Here is a 24,766-nt window from a genome sequence, read left to right on the forward strand (position 1 = left end):
TTATTATTTTTTGAAGGTAGTGTCGCTACAGTCTTGAAAAGACCCCTTTTAAAATGTCAAAGGTTAATCCTTGTTCAGTCCTACAGAATATCAATACTACTATTTCTAGTTAAAAAGAAAAATGAAGCTTTCTCTTCTAAGCCTCTAGACTGAAGACTTCTTGTGCGATGAAGCCAGAATCAAGCAAAGCAAAATTCTGAGCAGTATTTACAGATATGAACACTTGTGGCACCCTACCATTGGTGTCAAAGGACACTTATTCGTGGCTTAGGTAACACCAGCAACAGAGGGGATACACACCCTGAATGCAGACTTTCAGTTTTCCTAAGGTTTCCTTTGTCTGGCCAAGACAAAGTTTCAGTGCAAGAGCCTAAATCTGATCAGCGTGGGGTGCGAAACACATGCTGGAAAATAAACATCTCTTCTTTGAAGGGCTGGTTGCTATTTGGGTCGTTTCTGTCGCGGTGTGGGAGGGCTACTGCAGGGGCGAGTTTAAGACTGGTCTGACTAGAAGCTTTCTCTGGTTCTGTTGGCTATGCTCAAACAAACTTACTGATATGGAAGGTGCCCTTTGAAGGGATTTATGTGATGGTTAAGGGTAGATATGGCGGGCTATTGCACTAATTGCTTTCAAAAGAAGAAAAATCCCACCCAGTGTTAATACCCTCATGTGTAAATGGAGCTTGCTGATACAGAATCACACGCAAAACTGTGTCTGCTGGTTTTTCTGTTCATTCGGGTGGTATCTGGACTTTCTGAAACATGCGTTTTCCCAATTCTGTTTCAGGTTTACTGGCTAGTGTGGTGGGCATATAAGAAAATCACACAAGCAGACAAAAGGAAATGGGACCAAAATTCCATCTTTGGAAAAAAAATGGTCACTGACCAGACTGCTGGGCAGATTCAAAGGTTTGCACAGAGCTCCAGGGCTAGTCTGAAGCTCTTTGTCGTGCTGAACTTCAACAGGTCATGAGATAGCTTCAGGATACACATTTATCTCATGGACTTTTTATTCAATTTATGTGACGGAACAACTATAAAGGAGCAAGGAAGATCATTAAGTAAGCAGGTACGTGGCCGGACTTTACTGTAACCAAATCCAAATCCAGTCACTTTCTGAACTTGTACATTCAGGTTTTTTATTCCCCCATAATTTTTTCTCATTTCCTCATTTTGTCTGGGACTGAAAGTAGAAATTCAAAAACCCAGTGAGAAATGAAAGTCTTGACCCTTCTGTTTTAACCCAGGAAAAACTCCCCCAAAGGTGGGAGCTTTGCCTGAGCATCGTCAGGTCACTGCCTTAAAACAAGAGCCTGAATTTTGATGCTTATCCCAACTCCATCATAGTTATTAGGACAGTCAGATTCAAACCCTGTCTCTTCTTTATGCTCTCAGCTTAATCGACATAAATCTGGAAAAACTCCACTGACGTCCAGGCTACAGCTAACGCTGAAGGCAGTGGCATTCGCTGACATTTACACCGCCGTAACCGAGGGCAGAGCCTGGCCCGCTTCCGTGTTTCTCAGAAGGAACGTCTTAGTTTCCATAGCCAGTCCCTGGTTATTTTTAAGTACCACAAACAGGGAAAATACGAAAACATGACAACATCAGACAAACTCAGTGACCTTTCACAGACTCACTTCCAGGAGGGATGTTGCAGGTGGTTTTTTCAGAACAAAAGAAAATAACGACAACAAAACGGTTGGGGGACCAGCTATGTAAATGAACACCAAGAAAGCATCTAATATATTATTCTGTAATACAAAAAGAAGAAATCTGACTTGATTGCCCTATTATAAATTTGCTAAAAATACAGATATATATTTATATTTTTATATATATATAACTTCTTTTTTAAATCTGAACAGAAAAATAGACTACTCTGGAATGCATGAAAGTCACATGACTTTTCCATACATCAGGTACTTATAAAGCCAACACAATGGCAAACAGAAGGTACAGAGGTAACTAGAACATCTGTACTTTATTCAAGAACTATTTAAAGCCATATTCTCCTCAAGTGGGTGATCCTAAAGCAACCTAAGGTAACACTTGTTCGGTCTGATTACCGTAAGCAGAAGTTGGAGCTAATTTGGAGTCGCCGGGGAAGCCCACCTCCCCATCTCGCCCCCGACTGAGGTGCACAGGAGGGCATCAGTGCCACATGGTCTCCATCGCTCGGCTACTTTATCCAGTAATTCTACTATTCGCTTTAAAATGAGATGTTAAAAAACTATTGGAGATCATGGTATGCGGAGCTTACCGACAGAGAGAGAACTTGGCTTTAGAAACCTTGTCTTTGCGATGAGTTTTAAATACCCTCGTTATTTACTATAAACTGTACCAGTCATAATTCTGTCAAGACATAAATATACAATAGGTACAAATATTAACAATACATTACAATTTTACAGAAGAGAATACTGTTTTCCTTAGAAATGTGTATCTTATTAGCTGCAAGGGAAGAAAAGGCTACAGTTTATCACAGCCATAGTTGCCAAAGAAACCGACCGCCTCGGATGTGTTTCTGCGTGACTCGCACAGACAGATATTCCCCGGCATTTGACACACGGCATGTTCAGGAAGGGAATGTGCGTTCCGCGGGTTTTCTTTTCCTCTTTTTTTTTTTTCCTTCTTCTACCTTTATTGACTCTCGAACCTTTCAGAAAAATGTGGATTTCACAGGAGACTGTTTTGTTTCTTTTTTTTTTTTTTTCCCCATAAGTGTGCTTAGGTGAAGTTTCTAAGAAAAGGCACTGAGAAATCTACTGCAATGTGACTGCTGTTTTCCCCTGTTCAAGGCTAAAACTCAAAGGATCTTTGCCTCCTGGTTAAGAAAACTGCACCCATTCCTTCCGCATATATATATATGTTCTCTATATATATTTATATATATGTATTAAAAACGATGTTGATGGCGTAAGATACAAGCAAGCACAGACATCACACATACACAGTCCTTTCAGATACGATGTCCTCTGCAGCAGCAGGTGAAACTCTGCCAGCTTGCTTGATACCTGATGCACAGTAAATTCGCAGACCTGAATGCCAAATACCAGTGATTAAACTGCACGCTTTAGCTTGATGCAAGAGATATTGCATATTTTCCCCGACTGTTATGAGCTTTGGGAAACATGTATCAAACAAACGATAAAATGAAATTGTCTTTCTAGTCTCTATAGGATTTGGTGAGCATTATGTTTTCAAAGCACTGCCTTTCCTTTTGTAATGAGTACAGATTTAGTCTACCATAGCTTTATGTGAGAGTAGATTTCCCAGTGCTTACATTATATGTATATGTGTATTATGCACACACACACATATATAGATACATACTTCATATTCAGACTTTATTTCATTAAAATAAATTAAACATACTTGCTTTTTAACTGGGCACAAAATGAGAGCTACATCTTCATACACAAATAAGAAAGAAATGCTCCTCAAGCATATTATATGCTTAATTTTAAATTATTTGCTTTCTATAAGAAATCTATAGGACTTTGGCTATTCAGACTTAAAAGGTAGATTTTTAATGATACTTTTGAATTTGGCTTTCAAAAGTGACTCAATAAAATGCTACTTTAAAGGTAGGACTAAATAGATGATATAAGGTGTGTGTCGTGAGTGATCACACAAGGCAGACAGAGGGCCTTTGGTTACAAGGAGAGTTGCACCAGTTGATTATCAGTTAAAAAATGATAGAATTGTTGATCTATACATTTTTGTCAGTGCCATCTATAAACCAAATACATCAATTTGGATGAGAGTGTGGTAAATACTACACTATATGGCTATATTTAAATACGTTCACTTTCGTGATATGTAAAATATGACTTTTTTTCCACGTGAAAGCATCAGCTCTAAAAATATTTAACTTGGAAATCGCTATTACTCACTTTATCAAAAAAATTTTCCCTGATTTTTCTTCTTTTTACATTTGTGCTGATGGCAGACATGAATGATCACTGAAACATAGAGATTATGTTAAGACTGTTCTCTTTAAAATTTCTCATTGCCGCTCTATGGCCTCAGAAAGCCACAGAATAAATCAGTATTTAAAGCTTATCTGCTGGAAAGTCACTTTACTTTTTCGTGATGACTCAATCTTAACTAGTATCTCAGCAATACGTCGGTTCCTCTAAGTACACTTGTATTTACTATGGCCAAATCCTAAAGTCCTTCACCAGGCAAAGAGCCCACTCAGAGGAACGGTGGTTTTGGCTGAGCGAAGGCAGAGTAAAACCTAACGAACCTCAGGAATTGGCCCCGTGTAAATACTCTGGAGAGCATCGTTTGCACGCACAGGTGCCCCGAGCTTATTTTGCGTACCTCCCGCCTCACTCTCTGCAGGGCACGAGGTCTCTTTCGCTGCCGGCGGGCTAATTCGTGAGGTGGTGGCTCAGGTCTTACTGGTGCCTCCCCCAGGGTCTTGCCTCGCAAGGGCGACTTCTGAGCGGGTACCTCGGGCTGCGTCCCACCGCCCGGGGACGGGGTCGGCTGAGCAGAGCAGAGTTAACTCCAACACGTGTACAGTTTTGTGCCAAGGAGAGACCTAACAAAGCTATCATCGTAACCCATAATAGTTCCTAAAACATATATGTGCTTATTGCTTTTGTCCGTACATGCTGCATTCACTATTACGGATTACAGACAGAAGTACTGTACAGCGTGGACGGACAGACATTTACATTCAGGACTAACCAACGGCTTTTTTTTTTTTTTTACAATAGGAAGGAACAAAACGCAGCGGACTCGAGCGGCTCGGGGTCTTCCTCCCGCCCGTGCGCCTCCGCTCCCGCGTCCCGTGTCTCAGCACGTCCCCGGACCTGCTGCAGGCAGGTTGTGACAGCCCCGGCAGGTACTCCGAAATAGGTCAGGAAACGCTTATTGACAGAGTTATTTACAGTTGAGTTTTACAGTAGAAACAGAGAACAACATAAAAGATTACCATCACAGTTATCACAAGACAGGTTGTGACTTGCTACAGGTGTGTAACAAATCACGGTCACGACAGGAGGCACAAATTAAAATAGTGCTTGGTTAAAGTGCTTGATTGTTACACTCTGCTATCCTACTCCAGCATCGCAACAACAACAACAAAAGGTCAACGGAAAGTGCTTTCCCCCCCCCCAGATTAAAAACCAAAGACAAATTATTTCCTACACAATTTGACATAACTTTATTGAAACAATAATATTTTAAAAACCTAGGCTGGTGGCTGCTAGTTCTGTTCATTTAAAATGGTCAGATTTTTTTTTTTTTTTTTTTTTCTTGTTTCATTTAAAAATGACTGGATGTTATTAAAACGTCGGGCCTGATTCTCCTGTCTCTCGCAGCTGCTTCGCGCCGCAGCTTTGCAGGAGCCTCTCCTGCCCGACCTCCTCGCGAGAGAGAGCACAGCCAGGCCCGGGGCGGGTCGCTAACAAATCCCTCTTTTTGCATATTTATGTAACGCTTGCATATCTTTCACTGCGCCGCTCGGGCGCAAAAAGCTTCAGACCGACCGGTTCCTCTCCTACGCCAAGGGCGAGACTTTGGCCGACGCCTCGCGTCGGCGTGCGGGCGGGAAGGGGAGGCCCGGGGAGCCGTCCCGGTACCCCCGGCACGTGCCGCAGGGGGCCAGCCGCAGCGTCAGCGCCGCCGCCGCCGCCGCGCTCGGCCGTCCCCGCGGGGCAGGGCAGCGAGCATCTCCCTTCCGCGGAGGGGTAGGGCGAGAGCTGAGCTCTCCTTCCAGCCCTTCGCTCCCCGGCACCGGGAAGGGGGTCTGGCTGCGATGCCTCCGGAGATCCCTGCTTCTGCATGGCTCCTTCACACCCTCCCAGCGTGGGCTGTGGGTCCCCTGAGGGCCACGCGCTGGCCCTGGGGCAGGTATCCATTTTTAGCAGAGGGTAAGTGCAAGTTTCACTACGTCCTAGGGGATGTTTGGAATTAGATACAAGTGGTGCAACTCACCCTGCTGATATTTCAAAAGAAAACGTCAGGTCCTACAGGATATCGTATTGTTAAACACACACAGAGCATTTTAAGAATTGGTTTCTCTAGACCGTTATTGGTTTTAAATGGTTTTCGCTTGGATTTTCCAATAATGCAAGTGTTCCCTGTTACCTTTAGACATAATATCCATCAAGAAAGCTGTAGATGGGGAACAGCTGCCCTGAAGCAGTGAGCATTGTGTTTTTGATAGCTTTATACCAACCCCAGCAATTTATTCCAGAGTTCAAATCTGGCTGCCTTGGCATCCTTTATGGAACTAATGCAAATCAGATGTTAATATTTCCAAAAGGAGCTCTAGCGTTCAAGGGGAATGGATGGATATTTGGTCACATTGGCTTCACTGGACAACATGAAAGGAGATCAATGTGTGATCATGATTTGCAATCCTTATTTTTGACTGATGTGGGCAACGTCTTTAGAGTTGTTTCAGAGAAGGACATTTTCACAAACCCACACTGGACCTCCCCCAGACTTTTAGAAACAGGTGGCTTGTTTCAGCCAAGTTCATGCCATGCAGAAGCTCTTTTTTTTGTGTTGACTGTAAAGACATTCCTTTAAACTTTCTGTAAGTTCCTTTGGAGCCCATCTCAGATGCTTTGATCATGTGTGTTAGCATGTCCTCCGCTGCCTGGTAATACATGGACTTCTGGGGAAATGTGATTTTCTAGTCTGACAGTCTCCTGATTGCCCTGGGTTCTTCCAGTGATTCCTTCCATAGAGTAAATGCAGTTTTGCCCTATCAGCTTAGGGGAGGTGGGTAAAGCAGCAGCTTCTAGATGGTTCTTCTCTGTTCTATAAACATTATCCTTTTGCTTTAGATAGCCACTGTTTGTAACATTGTACTTGGGACTCACATTTCCGGGTGGACTTGAATCATAAAGCAGCTGACCTTCATCGTCAGTGTCAGCATCTATGTATTTGTGTATACCGGCATCATGGAAGTTGAAAGCTATGGCTGTCTGCGTCTCTGGTGACTTTGGGGGTGTTCTCGCACTCGCGGTTGTGTAGATCGAGGTTTCTGGGCTCATGAGAGATCTGTCAGAGAGAAAGGAAGTATCTGTGGCGGCAGCAGCAGCTCCCCTGCTCTTGAGAGGGTCTGGATATATTCTCAGTACATTTGATGCTGGTACTAACGTGCTGGTGTCCTCTTCCATGAAGTTGACTTTCAAAGATCTTAGTTTTAAAGGGTTACTGGCCTTTATGGAGCTTTTGGGACTTTCTATGAAAAAAGCGGAACGGTGGCTGCCTTCGGAGCTTGGGTTCATTTCCACAAATCTGGCACCGCTCCCCTCTGGCCTGCTCTGCTCCTGAATCACGTTAATGCCACCTTTGCAGGGAAGGGTGGCGAGCGGGCTGTGGGAAAACCTCCCAGAGTCAGGGAACTCCGCCGCGCAACTTATGAAGCTGTCGATGCTGGACATGCTCCTCATGTCAATGATCCCGTCAGCGCGAGTCGTCAGCAAGGGCACCATAGGGCCGGGAAGGGTTTCCATTTCTAGCTCTTCCTTTTGCTTTCCAGGTTGACTCGACTCTTTAGTATTAAGGTTTGGCTGGGACTGAGTCTTTGCCATTTTGTTATACATGTCCTCTAGCTGTTGGACGTTCAGGTGCTGGGGACTTGAAGATGACCTGGCTTTTTCTGGAGATCCTTGTTCCTTAGTTTCAAAAGATTTACTAGAGCTAGTTTCAGAGAGGGTTCTCTTGGTCCATTTCCATTTGCTGGGAGATAAATGATTGTCCTGAACTTTATCCTTTTTGGCTATGCTTTCTCCGTTCTTTTCAACCACAATGTCCATGAGTTCTATACTACGGGCAAACGCATCCTTCATGTTCATGGAAACAATACTGCCGTTCCTTTTTGCTCTTTCAAGAGCTTCCCTGCGCTTAATGGCTTTCTCCTGCCTCTTCTGCTCTTTGTAGAACTCAGAGAAGTTATTGACAATAATTGGGATGGGAAGAGCAATCACCAGCACTCCAGCAATGCAGCACAGTCCTCCTACTATTTTACCTAAAAGTGTTTTGGGGTAGATGTCTCCGTAGCCTACTGTTGTCATGGTGATTGTTGCCCACCAGAAAGAAGCTGGGATGCTCTTGAATTTTGTATCATCCTCGTCCTTTTCTGCAAAAAACACTAAACTGGAAAAGATCATAATGCCCATGGCCAAAAACAAGATGAGTAATCCAAGCTCATTGTAACTCCTCCTCAGTGTAAACCCCAAGGACTGTAAACCCGTTGAGTGCCGGGCGAGCTTTAGAATCCGGAGTATCCTCATAATCCGAAATATTTGGACCACTCGTCGTACATTTTGGAACTGAAGTACACTTTTATTGGATTCTGTGAGGAAGATAGTGACATAGTACGGTAAGATAGCTAGCAAATCAATAGCATTCAGCGGCCCTTTGAAGAACTTCCATTTCTTAGGCGAGGATAGGAACCGCAAGAGGTATTCCATTGTAAACCATGCGATGCACACCGCTTCCACGTGGGCAAGCTGGGGATTATCTGTGGTCTGCCCAAATTCATCCACGCCTTGTAGTTCAGGAAGTGTGTTAAGGGACAAGGCAATTGTAGATAGTACAATAAACATGATGGAAATGATTGCCAAAATCTGAAAAGGAAAGAGAAAACAGTGAGTTCGTCTCAGAATATATTACACTATCTATCATTGCCATTAACTCATGGCTGTATTTCCACTTACACATTTCAAGACTAATTTTGCTCTTACTACACAGAGGTCAGATAACCAATGCATCCTGAGGTGATTTTTTTTTGGAAGCTGCTTTAGTTATGCCAGATGCATAACGGAGATAAAGTATCTACTTCAACTCCTGTGCCTTCATCTCCGTGTAGTCAAGGACCGCGTACCAAGCGGTCTAGGATGCCAGGAGGGCTGTGAAGCAGCTCACAGCAGGAGCTTTTGATTAACTACTAATTAGGTGCCCAACAAAGCCCATCTGGACAACAGGCTCTGAAATCTAAGCAAGAAGGAATGCAATTGTGAATGCAAGATTCAATCAGAGCGATGTCCTCCATTTAATGCACAGTTACATCTGTAATTTTGGATGCCTCTGGCTCATTACAGAGACGTGTGTACAATTCTACTACATATAAGCGTACAAGTAATACACTCTTTTTTAATGACTCATCTCTAACTTAAAACTTGACGGTTGTGAAACACATGAAAACTTTACCAAGCTTTCTAAAACATTTTGAGCTCTGAGCTACTCCGCCTGCGACCGACTGGCCATCCTAGCTCCTCATCGCAACCAGGGGAAAGAGCAAACTCATCCAGGCAAACCAAACTGCACAACACTGAGACAGCCAAGGCAGGGAAAGTCCAGCCGCTGGAGAGCTCATCCATTACCAGAAACCAGGGCTAAAGATTGCAATGAGAGGAGAAGGGTCTGCAGTGAGCAGCCTCTCTAAAAATCCACATAAATCTGATCAGATCCTGGGCCACCGACTCTGTGCAGAGCTGGAAAGCGTGAAGTGCTAGATTAGTGTATTTGCAGCTTTCAGATGGTGTAGGCAGGCTGTCCTTCCATACCTGTTTTATATAGACATTAATGCTATACTTTCCAGTTTCCCTAATTACATCTTCTTTTAAAGTCATTTTAGGGAGGTTTTAGAGCTGACAGACAATTTGAGGAGTGTTTTTTTCTACTAGTGAATTCTTTCTCTAGTTTGTTAATTGGGTGGGATTATATCTAGTTTCTTAGGATACTGCCAAAATACAGCAATGATTTCAAAACACACGTATATGTGACTAATGTTCTATGTATTCATTTCAGTGTAAGCTGGTCCCTTATGCTCGCTTTTCTCCTGCTTGATAGAAAAGCAGCATAAAATCAATTGCAACATATGTGCATGATGACTAGATACACAATATTAAGCAATGAATTATAAAACGTATGACAAGAGTTCTGCATCATGAATTGCAAATCTGGCACACTCCTTCCTTGCCCATATAACTAGATTTTAGGTTTCCTCACAGTGACCTTTCTCAGCCAGCCTCACAATACCAGAACATCCGCGGTTACCACCTAGGGCACTGGAGAAAGAAATTCTTGCAGGGTTTCTCTTCAGCCAAGCCCAGTACAGACATCCTAACAGTTGGGAAATATCAGACTTCTGAACATTTATCCCTAAACAGACAGTCACAACAGTGGAACAAGCCTTGCTGCTGTAGGAGAAACATGCAGACCTAATATGGTTCAGAAACACTGTGGTCTTCTCAAGAAAAGCCTCACCTCTTCTCCAAAGCTGAAAGGCAGAAATGGTCTACAAAGGCTGCAAGCTTCACTTGAATTAAATCCACATAGCAACGTTAAGCTATGGCTTTAGGAGAAAAGCCCCTATACCTTCAAAAAATCCAAATGCAAGGCAAGAGTTTCAATTTTGAAATTTTGATTTCAACAAGTGTTTTAAAATCCACTTGCTGTTAAGAAAATCCCTTCCAAATCAATGTAATAAAATCATTTACCTTTTAACTCACTAAAATGTACTATATAACTTTGATTTGTACACGACACTGAGGACCTAGTAATTTAATCTGAAGAGTGAGATTTGACTAGAAATAAAAATTAGCTCCATTAAACACTCTGGTTTCATTGTCTAAAGTGGATTAAATGGAAGAAGTGAACAGTGTAAATGGCCTCCTATGCAGTGCTCTAGTACTGGGAATTTTAGAATAGCTTCACTTTCAGGTACTAAATTGTTACCTGGAAAATTGCTGAGAAGATTCCTTTTCCTTTTTAAACAGGTTGCCTAAAAGAATGTTGTTAGCTGTGCCGTGCACCCTCACACTGCTAGCGAACCTTTCACCTCCTCGCTGCCTTCCTCTTCCATAGATTTGCTGCTGAAATACCAACAACCCCACAACAACTTGTGCAATGGGGGATTTGCCTTGTTGAGAGACTCCTCAGGTCAATGAGCCAAAGAAGCTGTGGGAAAGACTTGGAAGGTGCAAAAAAGCAGGAAGAACCATGGGATGAAGAGAAGCAGAGAGGGACGCAAGGAAAAGTGCTTGAACCGATAGCTTCAAACTCAAGAGAATAAAATGTAAGTCAAGGGTCTCATGGTGAAGTGGGGAGAAATTTAGATGTTAACTACTTCTGCATGGTTTTGTTTCAGAAGACCATCTCCTGAAGACCAGGTAATACCCCCGAGAAGCAGGGAGCCTGATTTGCTTTCCTAGAAGGCTCTTTTAGTGTTTTTGCTGTCATTTCTTTGTTTACAACCCAACATTTCTGAAGGTGTTTGGGATGTTTTCAATGGTAATTTCAAATTTTTTCTTGGGTTTATCTCTGCCCACTATACACAGAAAGGCTTATTTGTAGACTTAGATGTACCTAGTGTGTTTTATCTCCTTCATTTTCAGTGTAAATATTAACACTCCATCTTCATTCAGTGGATGGCATCCAGCAGCAGTAATTGGTGTCAAACCTTCTGTTTCCTTTGATATACCTTCCTGCTTTGAAGATCAAGGCAATGCCAGATGAACATAAATTTGAAAACTAGGAGATCTGAGGGTAAAATTTGTTTTTGTTTTAGCAGATTTAGCCACAGAGCTAAGCTATAAACAGAGAGAGACATTTATCATTTCTCCTGCAAGTTGCAGCAAGATGTCACCTGTGCTCCTATGATACAGATTTTCCCCCTTATTGATCTACTGCAATCATACATCTTTGGGCATCTTGTCAGGTGAAGAAAAACTTCTAAATGTGAGTTAACTGTCCTCAGGTATTCGAAGCACTTTTTAGTTGGAAAGTACAAAAAACTAGGAGATGAAATATCCAGCAGGGTTTAGAGGATCCTTCTCCTTCTTTAAAGCATACCTTGTCCTGGTAGCATCCACCATCCAACAAAAACCACCCAAGGAGCAGGTTTCAACAGAAAACTGGACCCAGCTGCTGCTGTCAGGTATTCGCACTGCATTCAGTGGCACAGGGTCTACCCCAATGTATTTACAGTCTGGGATTCAGATTATAGAAATCATCGTCTGTCTCTCTAATAAGGTTTTCTATCTTGGCCATACTGAACCCCTAGCTTGGCAGCTTTTGTGTTTTCCACTGTCAGTAATGAGAGACGGAAAGCTGAGGGAAAGACATTTATACCAGCAAGAACGCCTCTCGAGACGCTCTGTGTGGCAGGCGGCCTTTTCATTCGATTCCTGGCCTTTCCTCCTTCCTTTCCTCTTCCAGGTTCACTTCTCTTTAACAAGAAAAGCCAACGGGACAAATTTGGACTTGAGCAGGAGTGATTCCTCTGCAGTGAATGAGGCTCCAGCTGCTTAGGCAAGTGGTCACTGGAAAAAAGTGCCCGTTGTCCCTGCTTCAGAGCACTGACCCAAAACCTCGCCACCTAACCGCTGCTTGAAATGGAAGCAAGCACGGGGAGAGGGCCTCCTGCTGTAGCACTGGTTTTCGTGACTCATTAAAAAACATACAACATGGCCTTGTGCTGGTGAAACGTTTTGGGCTGGCAGTCAAAGAGCTGAGGTTGAACAGGCTCAAGCACAGAAAGGTCCCTAGGGCGCAGGCTTGGATTTGCAGAAGGAACAGGGATGGGGAAGTTAAGCATCGGGGGCTTGTTAGATTTTGCGAAATGTGCATATTCCTACTTACGGAGCTAGCTGTACCCCCCCCAGTCTTACTGCTGGCTTATCTGGCATATGTTGACTTGTTATGGGGGCTGGGGAAGGCACCTCCAATATCACTGCAGGCACATCCAGAGCTTCTGAGTCGGATGCCCCATGCCTGGAGGAGGTCCTATAAACACATAGCTAAAATAATGGAAAAGCTTGCAGCCTAAAATTTGGAGGCATAGGAAAAAGATTTGGAGGCACAAAAGGGTGAAATGACTGGCTTGAGGAAAAGCCACATCAGTGGCAGAGGCAGGTGAGGGAATCCATGTGCTTCTGGTGCCCCATCCATGAGAGTCATCCTTCACTGTCCTCACACGGGGTCTGTCAGAGCTAATGACCGGAGCCCTGACAGACCAGGTCTTACTGGTCAGGTATCCACAACAAAGCACCACAGACACTCCTTAAACCACTCATAAAGCTGACAGGGTTTAACAATAGTTTTTCCATGCACAACTTTCAGACCATCTCCTCCAACAGCTTGCATGAGAGAAGCTGTGTAGTTCCTTTCCTCTTTGCTTCTGTATTTACTCTTACATTTCACCTGTAGCAACACACCATAAATTGTGAAATTCCCCGTTTTCTAGCTGTCTTGCAGAGGGTATTGGATGGGTTCCTAATGACAGCACTGGCTGGTAGTGCAAGTCTCAGTATGTATGGGCAGGATTCCAGAAAAAACTTCTCCTCCACTAAATTGACTGTTTCACAAAGATTTTTATTGAGTGAATCTCTGGATTGCTGCTATAGTTCCTTTGTGAAAGCTAAATAACCCAAGGACAGGCAGGGCAAGGTTTTGAATGAATTTAAAGCAGTTGCCTTGAAGTGATTAGCATGATTGTACATACATGCTGGTTATTACACATGCAAATGAGACAAGCAAGCTGATTATGTGAGTAAGCGTAGCCAGTTTGTGTGCAACTGCTGCTTCCTGAGGCAGGATGGATGTGCCATACTTGCAAGCCATTAATCCCCACCTCCTCCAAAATCCCCCCAAAAACGAGGCAGGCAACCTCTACCACACACCTTTCGGGAGATCTCCACCTGCAGTGGGCCTGATCCGGCTTGCTGGGTGAGAGTGGCCCCAGGGATTCATCCCTTGTATTGGCAAGGTCTGTGCTCATCCCTGGGGGGAAGAGGGCTCCCGCAAAGAAGCCAGTCTGTTCAGAAATTTCCCGTCTCTCTCCTGAGCTTGCGGTGGCAGAAGTCTGTGGGCAGCAAAGTTGTGCGTGCCACCCCCCCGCCAGCACAGAGCGGGGTAAGTTTTAGGCAGCAGGGACTAACCCAACATTTAGGTTTGGTGATATTTATTGCTTGATTATCTGTTCTTTGCACTGCTGAAGACACTAACTAAGGTCAAAGGCATATGACCAGAGACTTTCAAAGCCATTAAAATTAATGGGAATGGGCTGTTCAAATCCCGTAGATGGCTCTAAAATCTCAGTGTAAGCATCTGAGAGCTATCTGCTCATGGCAACATGCCCTATACTTTTTCTGTCTTCATACTCAGTAATGAAGCTGATATAGCAAGAAGGGGTGGTGTGTGGGAGAGAGTAGGAGGGTGTTTGAATATAGATTCAATATTCTTGGAAATACGATGAGGAAATTGTTATGTAATCAAGAAGTTCAATAATGGTTTTGTCTAATGCGCTTTTTTAGCTCCATCGAGGCCTGCAGAATAAACTTGGCATCAGGACCAGGTTTCATTCATATGCTCCATTTACTAAGGGATTTTTCCTGCAGCCCCCCTGCTTCCCCAAGCAGAGAATATACTTTGAGTCAGACTGTCCAGCTCCATCCTGCCATGCCTGTGCCAGCCTCTGTCTCCCCAGGCTCTGAGAAACAGAGAGCACACTGTATTTTGAGCGATATCCCATGTGCTGCACAGTGCAGAAACAGATGGAGAGTTCCTTAATCTCCTCCCCGCTTCATTCTGCACGGGAATAACGTCTCCTGCTGATGGCAGCTATGCATGTCTATGGTATTTATTGACAGGGACTTGTTTTAGGAAACATCTCTTCATTAGAAAATGCCTATTTATTCCTAAACTGAAAGAGTTTGCAGAACATGGTCACTTCTGATGTCATGATTCTGACCGTTGGGCTTGCAGGATGTTTTTTTCTAGAAAATACTGAGGCTATAAATAAAGGCAACACTTGCTTCTTGGATCAGGGCAAGAAGTTGAGACCAAACTTGGGGATAGAGTCGCAAGTGAAATACAGATAACCTTTAATCTGCTTTTTGATGTGGATGTTAAGATGCAATGTGAGACCTTGAATCCCCCAAACCCTTAAGTCCCGCTGATTTCTGTGGCTTAAGATTTTTCCCTGTTCTGGCACTTTACATGCATTTACTTCTGCATTCTGCCCCAAGGGGGTCCTTGAGACCCGTTTGCACCAGGAGGTCTGCGCTCTGGAGGGGTAGGACCCTGCACACACCAGCTCACTCGCATCCCTGCAGTGCCCCCAGTGACTGTGTCCAGGGTCTCTGAGAGTGCAAACTCCTATGCTCTTCTGTAAGCATTACTGCATAGCGTAAAATCCACAAAAACAAACCCAAGAGAAAACCATTTATATTTTGCTTTGGAAATATCCAAGATCTTAATGTTGACATTGCTTGGAAAAGCCCAGATTGAATAATGGTTAATTATTTGATTTCAGTTACAGCTGTTATAATTTTATCTGTTGAGAGAGTAAGTCTATTTGGTTTAAAAGGGGATACAATACTTCTGCTGATTATATGTCAATGCTTCGTTTGCCTACAGGCACCCAGAGAGCTGCAGCTACAACGGCTGCTGACTAAGCTAAAGTGGGCAGAAAAGTACCCTTCAGGCATGGCTGCCTGTAAATTCCTTAATGCTGTTAAGAACATGTTTAGTTGTCAGAGAGCTACCAAACCCCATTAAATGATAAATGGTGTCAGTCTTCCTTCTGAGCAAAGCCCAGATGCAAATGGTGAGCTGGAGAAGAAAATGATGAATGAATGAGAATACTGAAAAGGCAAACTTCAAAGGCGTATACTGCCTTTAGACGTCAGCGCAGTGAAAGCGCTCAAGAGAGGATGAGAGGGGAGCATCTGTCCTATTTCTGCTGCTGCTAGCATGGGGAAAATCAAAAAAGAGAACAAATACATGGCACGTGGAAGCTCAAGTTTCTCATTTTTCTCCTTGCCTTGCCTTCTGCCCAGGATGAGTGCAACCCCAGCAAGTAGCACTACTGCAAGATGTCCAGCACCAGACAGACCCAAACTGTGTGCATGTCCTCCCTGCTCATCCACGCAGACGATCCTTACTGCCATCCTCAAGCCGTGCCAGCACGCTCTGCCCAGGCCTCGCACTCCAGAAGGCGATGCAGGCTCCCAAGGAGGGCTCTGGCCATGCCAGCACCTGCTCCCCCCAGCTCCCTGCCAGCCTGACCGGGGAGCTCCCCCGCGAGCGCTCCTACCATCACCCTTCCCAGCCCTCTCGCCCGACCCACTGCGTCTTCATCTTGCTGGCGTGTTCCCACCCCCTGGGCTGTGCAAAATGCTGGTCTTGGAGCACAGAAGTGGGGAACGGCAGTGCGGGTTAGCACAGGGTGTGATAGCACAGCCTGGGCTTTCCCTGAAAGGCAACTGGAGAGACAGACCCTAACGGTGAAACACCCACCCACAACGCACAGAACACCCCACCTGCTCTTCAACCCTCCGCACCACAGCAAGTCATCAGCTGTTATCAGGGTCGGGCTTCAGACCATCTACTCAGACAAAACCCTCTCTCCAGCTTGATGGTCCCCTTGGTGCATCTCCCATTCCTGCTATCTTCAATGTTTTGGATTCAGAAAAATACTACAAAAAAATGAATGCCTTCACCTTCAGCACCGGTGAACACCCGGGAACTGCTCTTCAAGATGCTTTTGGGATTTTACCCTGCACCAGGGAGAGACAATGCTCGTGATCAACTCTCACTGTCGCAAGCAGTCTGCTCAGCCTCAGACACTATTTACAGGGGATGCTGAGCTTAAAGTGTTGGTGTTTGCTGCAATAGTTGTGGGAGGGTTTTTTTTAATGGTTAAATTCAATCAGGAATGTGCCAAGATAGCATGAAATCAACTAAATGTAATTAAGCAAAAACTATTAGCTTGATTGCTAAACCAGTCTTCTTCTCATGAATATGCATGAGAATAATTGATATTAATTCTTTTCAAATCTGAGGCCCATTAGTCCTGCATATTATAGTGTGGAATTTTTTGGAAGGCTAAACCAGTTCCACTGCCGCTTTCTCACCAAAAGGTATAATTAGTTTTGCTGCAGGGAGATTTACCTAGTCATTGATACCGTACTGGGTTGCCACATAGCGAGGAAATTAGAACAGAGCTCAGGTGATGTTTTGTCTGCAAAAATGGTGACCTGTTTAACATTTTTTCCAGAGATGTGTTCAGAGAAGTGGCAAATCCGATTACCAGCATCAGCCACACAGATGACATAATGAATAGACGGGGAAGCCTGCAGGAACGGTAAATCCCTATAGATAGAAAGGCAGGGGCAATATCCCCTACCTGTTTAATATGTTTGATGCTAGCACGGCCCTGCTACCCGAGTGTCTGAGCACTTCAGGAGGCTGTTCCTAAGGGCTGACTTTAGATTATTGGGACCGCTGCACCTGGGCTGCTTCTGCAGGTCATGGGAGGTTTCTCCAGAGGGTCTCAGAGGGGTTTTTTTGCATTCACGCTTGGAACAAGGGTACAAAATTTATGCTGAGGCACTTTTGCTGTCTCACAAACTGGGGGAGATGTACTCCTTTCGGGAGACAAATCCTCTTGTACCATGGGCGCAGCCTTTGCCAGGGCTGCACAGCCCTGAGGTTTGCCCGAACACCTACAGCCTGACGTAAGAGGAGCTTTGGTGGCATATCTTGCACGGACGAGAAAGCCTTGGCCCCACACAAGGGATTACAGCTGTTAATTGTTTATTCCTTGCAAGTAGCCTGCAAAGAAATTGAATATTATCCCCCCTCTTTTTGCAAAAGAGACATATGAAGCCCACAGGTGGTGGGAAACATCTCTGCAGGATCCCTCCAAGCTCTCAGCACCTTCCTGGCTCTTAGTCCTTTATTCTGCTAAAACCTCTTGTTTTCCTGGTCAGCTTCTCTGCTCTCCATCATGCCCACACTTATCTTCGTGTTCAGACCTTGTATCAGACAGAAGGGCTTTGAGGCAGGGACATGTCCACACATGGGTCCGCCCCTCCCAAGCCTGGGTTCCCAAGGGTTTTTTCTGACTACAGCAGATCACGGAGCCCTTGGTGAGGGCTTTGGCACAACGTGAATGAAATGTTTTAATCTCAAGCACAGACGTTTCTTCCCTTTGTAAGCACTAAACATTGGATTAGATATCACATACTTAATAAATAGCAACAACTGTATACAAACCGTGTAGAAAAGCAGCTAAAAACTAATCCTTGGCAATTAATCATTCATATTAGTATGAGGCCATAGCAAGTGGTAAGCAGAGACAGTGGATACAGCATCTGAATGCAAAAGACAAGGCAGCTATACAGCATTTCAACAAGAGGGTTTAATCTCAGCTCAGTAAGACAATTTTGATACATTCCAGCTATAAATATAGAGGATGAAACTGAAGCGTGGAGATATATACTTGGTTCTTTGTTGGGGTGTTTTGGTTTGGGGAGGGTTTTTTAATTGTGATTTATTTTAAACTCTCTCTTGAGCTCAGAAAAAGCTCAACCTCTTTGAAGTGTCAGCTGGCCGTCGGGGAACACTCGCTCCCACGCTCGTGAGTTCTGGCCATTGACACAGCAGTAAGCCTTTCCAAACCACAAGAAATAAACACCTACTCCAGCTAGCCCTGGGCTTTCTGAAAGCTTTGAAAGCTCTTATGATAGCCTCTGCTATCATGCCAGCATGCTCCCGACAGATGCTGCGCAGGCCAGCAACGAGCTCCACATCACGCAGTGCGGTCCCTTCCTTCTCTCATCCCCTCCCCAGCTCACACCTCCGAGATCACCCCGCTGCTGTCACCCTCCCAGCGTGGCCGCAAGCAGCAGAGACTCATTTATGCTACCGTGGTACCTGAGAAGTACATTTACAACAAGGACTTTTTTTTTTAACCATGCGTTTTGCACTGCTCAGGGGACGGCAGAAAACCAGAGCTGAACAGAAAGAAGGGAAAAAAAGGGAAAAAAAAAAAGAAAAAGAAAAAGAAGAAAAAGAAGAAAAAAAAGCACTCTGTCCATTTGGATAGGGAGCAGAGCTGGTTTTTATACTGTTTCTTGGGGGTTTTTGGTTGTTTGGTTTTTTTAGTGGCTGTTTTACTGATATTTTTGCCCTTTACCCTAATAAAAGTCACCTGAAACTGGTTGAAAAATGCAGGCGTGCTGCCTTTTGGTGGATGTTTATTGAAGAGGGAGGGGAGGGGGCAAGGTTTCCTGGAAGTGGCAGCTGAACGGTGCCAGGTGGTACATTGTATTTTAATCCATGTGCAGAATAGCGAAGACCAGCATTGAAGATTAAGGGAAATGATACACTTCACTGGGTTTTAGTGCATTTTCCAGTTGCTTTTTTTTTTTGTTTGGGGTTTCTGTGTTAATATAGGATGATACCACGCTATATACTGGCTGGCAGAAATTAATCTTGTCACGAATGTACTTCTTTGAAAGGCTGAGCCTTCCTGAGCTCTTAATTTGAGCTGATTCGACTGTCTCATTATCATAGCAGCAGATTTTGGAACAGCAAAGTTGAACCTTACTAGAACTTGTTGGCTATATTAGCACTGGTTTTCTTTCTCCTCCCCACCTCCATCCATGAATAATAATACCCAGTATCACTTTTTTTTTTTATCCTACCGAGGCCTCCTAGTAACTGTTTGCTAAACAAACACACGCTAACATGGTGCATCGGGGGAGAAGCATATTAAAAAGCCTGAGTTTTGTTTGCCAAAGATAGAACTTGTCATTCCAGGGAAACGCGCGGTTTTGATGTCCTGAGAAACTCGGGATTTTCTGTCAGGCACGTGGTCCCGTTATCTCGCCCATCCCGCAGGTTGTGAGCACAACAGCTTTGGGGTTTGCAAAACACATACGGCGTGTGGACTGGGGCCAGGTCACTTCTTTTTTGTGTTTCTGTGGTGAAATGTCATTGCAGTTCGGCTGAACAGTCCTCGTCTGGGCCCACTGTTTTCCTCTCGGAGCGTGGCTCTGTTTGACTCCTCCTGCTGTGTCCCGAGTCACTGCAGGGAAGCAGCTCTAGCGTGTTTGGATGTTTCGATTAAGGCTCTGCTTGGCCAGCAGAAAATAACCCGTCCCTCCAAAACACAGGGGCTGTGACACATCTAACTCCTGAGTGCCACGTTCCCTGCAGCAGAGGCATCCGTCCCTTCCATCCGCGAGAACTTTCTTCGGAAAGAGAGAGCGGGTCTGCAGAGGCCGTGGCCCGGGAGAGACCCTGCAATCCAGAGCAAGGTCAGAGGAAAGCCACCCTGCGGGTTCCTTTAGCCGCTGGATAAAGCTCTGTCTCCCATCAGGTTGCATTATCCCTAACGAGCTCTGGCAGAGGCTTCAGCTCTCTGCTCTTCCATCAAGACAACTGGTAAGACCCACCTTCCCGAGGGCAGCACTTAACCCTTTCCACGTACGCTTGCTTGCCCACGGGGAAGCCCAGTTATTAACTGGGTCCTGGACAAGGCACGCGAATTGCTCAGGCTACTGCAAAATGCTGACTGCTGAGCCGGGGGGTTTACCCCACGGCCTCCCCGCTGCAAGAGGCAATCCTGGGGTCCCCCGGTGCTCCGCACGTCTGCAGAAATGGGCACCGTGTGGCCTCATCATGAGTGCAGCACAAAATGCCAAAAATCCCCAACAGAGCAAGCTTTGCAAAAGATCCCAGCTCCTCTCTAAGTATTAAAATACAGCTTTTTAACGCGTGCCATCTCCAGCATCTCTCACTGACAGCACTTGTGACAACCATCTGCTGCCTGATGCGAGCTGCTGGACCTGGTCTGGTGAGAAGTTGCTCAGCACATTTCAAACAAGACACAGAGGAAGCCCGGCACAGGGAGAAACCCAGTGCCGAGTGGGAAAAACAAATCCAGTCTAAACTGGGAGTCGTTTAAAGATGGCAAAATACTAAGGGAAAAAATAACCCTCAGCATGCCAGGGAAATAAGTTTATAGGAATTACCAAGGGATCCAGAAATAACCTCTCAATGGTTGAAGTCTGGCACGGGCAGATGTGAATGAGAGTCCCCGGCAGCTGAGGGCTCTCCGTGTGTTACATGGAATGAGCTGGCAATTCCCAAGGCAGTCCCGAACGGCCAGGCTCATCGGAGGAGCTAATATCGGCTTATTGTTTTCCTTTATTTCTTAGAGAGGAAAAAGCAGCCTAAGGGTAGCGATGCTGGAGCTGTGTGTCCCAATTAACCTGCTGCAGGTAGGGTCAATCTGCTCTCTCCTGCATCCCCTTCAGAGGGCACGAAGCGTGTCTGTTCCCATGGCCACGCTCCCCTGGGAAAGCGAGAGGAAGGAAAAAAGGTGCCGCTCTATTTATGAGATAGTCCTGCTTTATGGCACTGCCCTTCCTGCAGCCTGGCTGAATGCTCCGTCTGTTGGGTTTTTTTTCCTCTCTCTCATTTCTCTGTCAATTGATTGCTCACTGCCTGAGGGTATTAATGGCTTCAAAAGCTTCATTTTCTGGCTCCTGAACTGCTCATCTTCTCCTGGCTCATTGCTACTATTGGAGGTCAGAGCCGAGTCCCAGAGTCATTAGGCCGTTCTGGTTTGACCTTGAAAGCTTCCTTTGCTCACCCCATCACATGAAAAGCCCCTTTGATCATTGCAGACACACACTTTTAAAAAAAAAATCCAATGGCAAGAGGTGATTTGATTATTTTAGTGGTAGGTAGAAATAAGCTGGAACAAAAACATTCCCAGCCAGGTTTAAAGAATCCCAGTGCCTGGGGGCGTTCCTGCTTGGATCTGGGGGGCTGTGGCAGCACCCCGGCATCCCTGCACACACCAAAAACTTGCTTCAGTTCTGTAAACCAGCAGCAGTTCTGCTCTGGTCCCAACTTTTGCTGCGGATGAATTCATGGGTTGCAAGATGCAGTTGTATAACTTGCATGAAAACTACAGCCTGTTCCTGAAGGGTTTCTGCCTGAACGGGAAATTCCCAAACTGTAACTTTCAGCGAGTGACCACTGAAAGCACGAGGGGAAAAAATGAAGTGGTGAATCCTGAGCTACTGTTCAACTTCACTCTGCCCAGCTGGTGAACCATGGAGAAGAAGGTGCAGTGGTAAAAATGCCGTACAGAAAACAATTATTTTCTTAATTTAACATCTTATATATTGCTCCCTGCAACATTCCAGAGAATTAGCTTGTTCTCTGCAGAGTTTTGCTAGCAAGGTTTCATGAGATTCAAATCTTTGGTGTGAGATTTCTACTACCTTCTGGACAGAAACATCTTTATCAGATTATTGAGCAGTCGGTGGACGGGTTTAGGAAATGATCAGCGGGGCAAGGAGCAGACACTTTCCCTGGGCCAGCGGAGAGCCGGGCACAGGCTCTCCTTATTTCTGGGGTGAATAAGCCAGGCATGGAGCTGCTGCTACTGCAGCTAAGCTTGACGGAAGGCTCTGGGTTGGGTTAACTTACTTCCTCTAAGGCTTTGTACCTTTGCAGAAGGAATAAATAATGCTCTGTTCTGGACGGTCTCATCCTGTGCCGCTGTGAATGTGCCAGCGCAGGCTCCCCGCCAGAAGCTGTTAAGAGGAGCCCCAGAGAAGCCAGGCTTGTGCTGACGGTATCTGCGGCCCCATGGAAGATGTAGGTGAGATACGCGCTCTGTGGACATCAGCCTCCCCAGTTTAGGACCAGAGATTACAGGTGCCAACTCAGGAAAAAACACTGAGCAGGAACTAAAGCAAGGAGAGAGGCTGTTCACCCGCGGGACACGGCCAGGGACAGCCGGTGTGAGATGGTGTTTTGAGGAAGGGCTGACTTCTTCAGAATCGTTCTCATTTATGAACTTTTTCTGTGAAGCTTTTGAAACTCTTCGCTTACCCAATATTCAATTTAAGGCAAAAATTATTAATAGTTCAGGGTTAAAGAGGTCAAAAGGAAAAGTCTTGATAAAAATAATTAAAATTTAAAACGAAAATATAATGGAAACATGAAAATAATGAAAATGTAGCTTTGTTTCGCACCCTTCTATAATGCAGGCAGCTTCTGTGCGTTTTGCAGTGTTCATGTGGTGAGATCCGCTCATCAGCTATTTATCTCCATGTACAGAGACGTGTCTGGAGGAGAGACACAGTTACAGGATCCTGCTCCTGACCTGGCTGAGGTCAGCGGCAGAAATCCCTTGCTTCAGTAGGGCCCTGTTCCACCAGGGGTCTTTCCTTCCATGCTATTTGCTAAAATACAATACGGGGTGGAGGGATGAAGTCTTTTTCTTACCAAAAAGGATGCAAACACTGGGTCCTGCACTTGCCACCCTGGGGGGCGGTCGCTGCCTGCCCAGCCGTGCCCCGCTGCCCTGCTCTTGCCACCAGCCCCGCGAAGGAAGGCTTGAAAACATCCCATTTAAATTCTGGCTTTGGGCAAGTTGGATGCCAAACCAGACAAAAATGGGGCATTCTGGCTGAAACCCTGCTCTTGGGAATGTGAAGAGTTACTCAGGCTGTATTAAAGCTGAATGTAAGAGATGACACTACTGGAAACCAAATAAAAACTCGCGAATACTTTGTCAGCAGGGCAGGAGGGGAAGGGATGGCTCCTATTTAAAGATGTCTTAAGCAAATCCAGCCCCTTCTACACCTCTAGATTTTGCTCCAAAATGTAGTTAAACCACTAAGCTAACAAAGACCCCAGTTACCAAAGGGAGAGATAACGAAGACACAAAGGAAGAAAATCAGCCAGCAAAGCCACGCTCCTGGATTATTTCACTGCTCCATGAGGGAGCACTGGACTGCTGACAGTTTACCTTTCAAATCTTTCAAATAAAATAACTCTTGAAATTTGCTAAAATATTATCAACACAAACAGCAACATAGCAGCAGGGTCACTTTGTCAAAGTGACAGCAAAGGCCGCCTCTCCCCACGCTGCCAGCAGCAGCGTCTGATGGCCGCGCCGGGAGGGTTTTGCTCCGTGCACACGCGGGTGCAGGATGCGGGACCCCCCCCGTCCCTGCGCCGTCGCCCTCCCGTGGGTGGGAGATCGTCAGCCTTGCTCAAACACTGAGCGTGCTGCTATTGCAGCCTGAGCAAAACTCGCTCAAACAGAGGATTTTCAAAGACTGCAGTAGGTGATGTAATGGACCTCCACCTCTTAGTTCCGTCTTTTGCAAAACCTCCTCTCTCTGCACCAAAAAATAATTCCCAAAGAAATGAGCTTGAAACTAGTGTGGGACCATGCTCAGTCCCTATGAAAGGCAGCCTGGAAGGAGGGGTCTGGAGTGCCTTTTGCAGGGCATCTATTCCAAGACTTCTCCCTCCAGGTTTGGATGCTCAAAGGAATCCAGGTTGGACCTTGTATCTCCCATCCAAAGTTGCTGTTTGCAGAAAACAATTGCCACCGATCTCCCTCTGTGTGAAGGTGGTGGAAAATGTAGAAGAAATGGGAAATTTGGAGGGAACTATACAGTTATTCAAAGAAAAATGTCAAGTATTATTGTCAAAGAAAATTCTATTGAAGAAAAATATAACAATCACCAACTCTCTGCATTTGCAGCGCGGTGTCTGCTGCTTTGAAATCAGGCTCTAGCTGATGTTATTTTGGGGAATTTAAGCCAGACTTTTGCTGTCACCGTCTCAATGTTCTTGGCTTTGTTGCTGTTTCTCTGTTTTATTATTCTGAAGAAAATAAGTCTATTAGTGTTCTTTTTTTGGCAGAGGACCGGCTGTGTGAGCACCGAGTGGACGGACTCCAGGTGGCACAGTGGCTCAATGCACGAGTCCCTTCCTCCTGCTACAGTCAGATGCAATGTCACAGGGATTTCCCTCCCGCAGCACAGGGGTTTTATGGGCTCTCAGGGTGTATCCTCGCATTAGGCACCTGAACTCAGCTCCAGTCCTGTGGCCGAATCCTGCCAAATGTGTTGCACAGCCTGGATGTGATGCTGGGGCCACGGGAAAGGGG

General features: G+C 45.3%; 1 protein-coding gene across 1 annotated transcript in view; it reads right to left on the reverse strand.

The window, feature by feature from the left end:
• Positions 1-5,237: 5,237 nt before the first annotated feature.
• Positions 5,238-24,766, reverse strand: part of KCNB1 (potassium voltage-gated channel subfamily B member 1) — a 126,103-nt gene continuing 106,574 nt past the window's right edge. The window contains exon 3 of the mRNA XM_075166464.1: positions 5,238-8,606. Within this exon, the coding sequence (XP_075022565.1) occupies positions 6,585-8,606 (2,022 nt within the window). The 3' untranslated portion in view covers positions 5,238-6,584. The remainder of the gene's footprint in view (positions 8,607-24,766) is intronic.

Source organism: Calonectris borealis, chromosome 17, assembly GCF_964195595.1.
Source record: "Calonectris borealis chromosome 17, bCalBor7.hap1.2, whole genome shotgun sequence".
In the NCBI taxonomy this organism is placed as follows: Eukaryota; Metazoa; Chordata; class Aves; order Procellariiformes; family Procellariidae; genus Calonectris; species Calonectris borealis.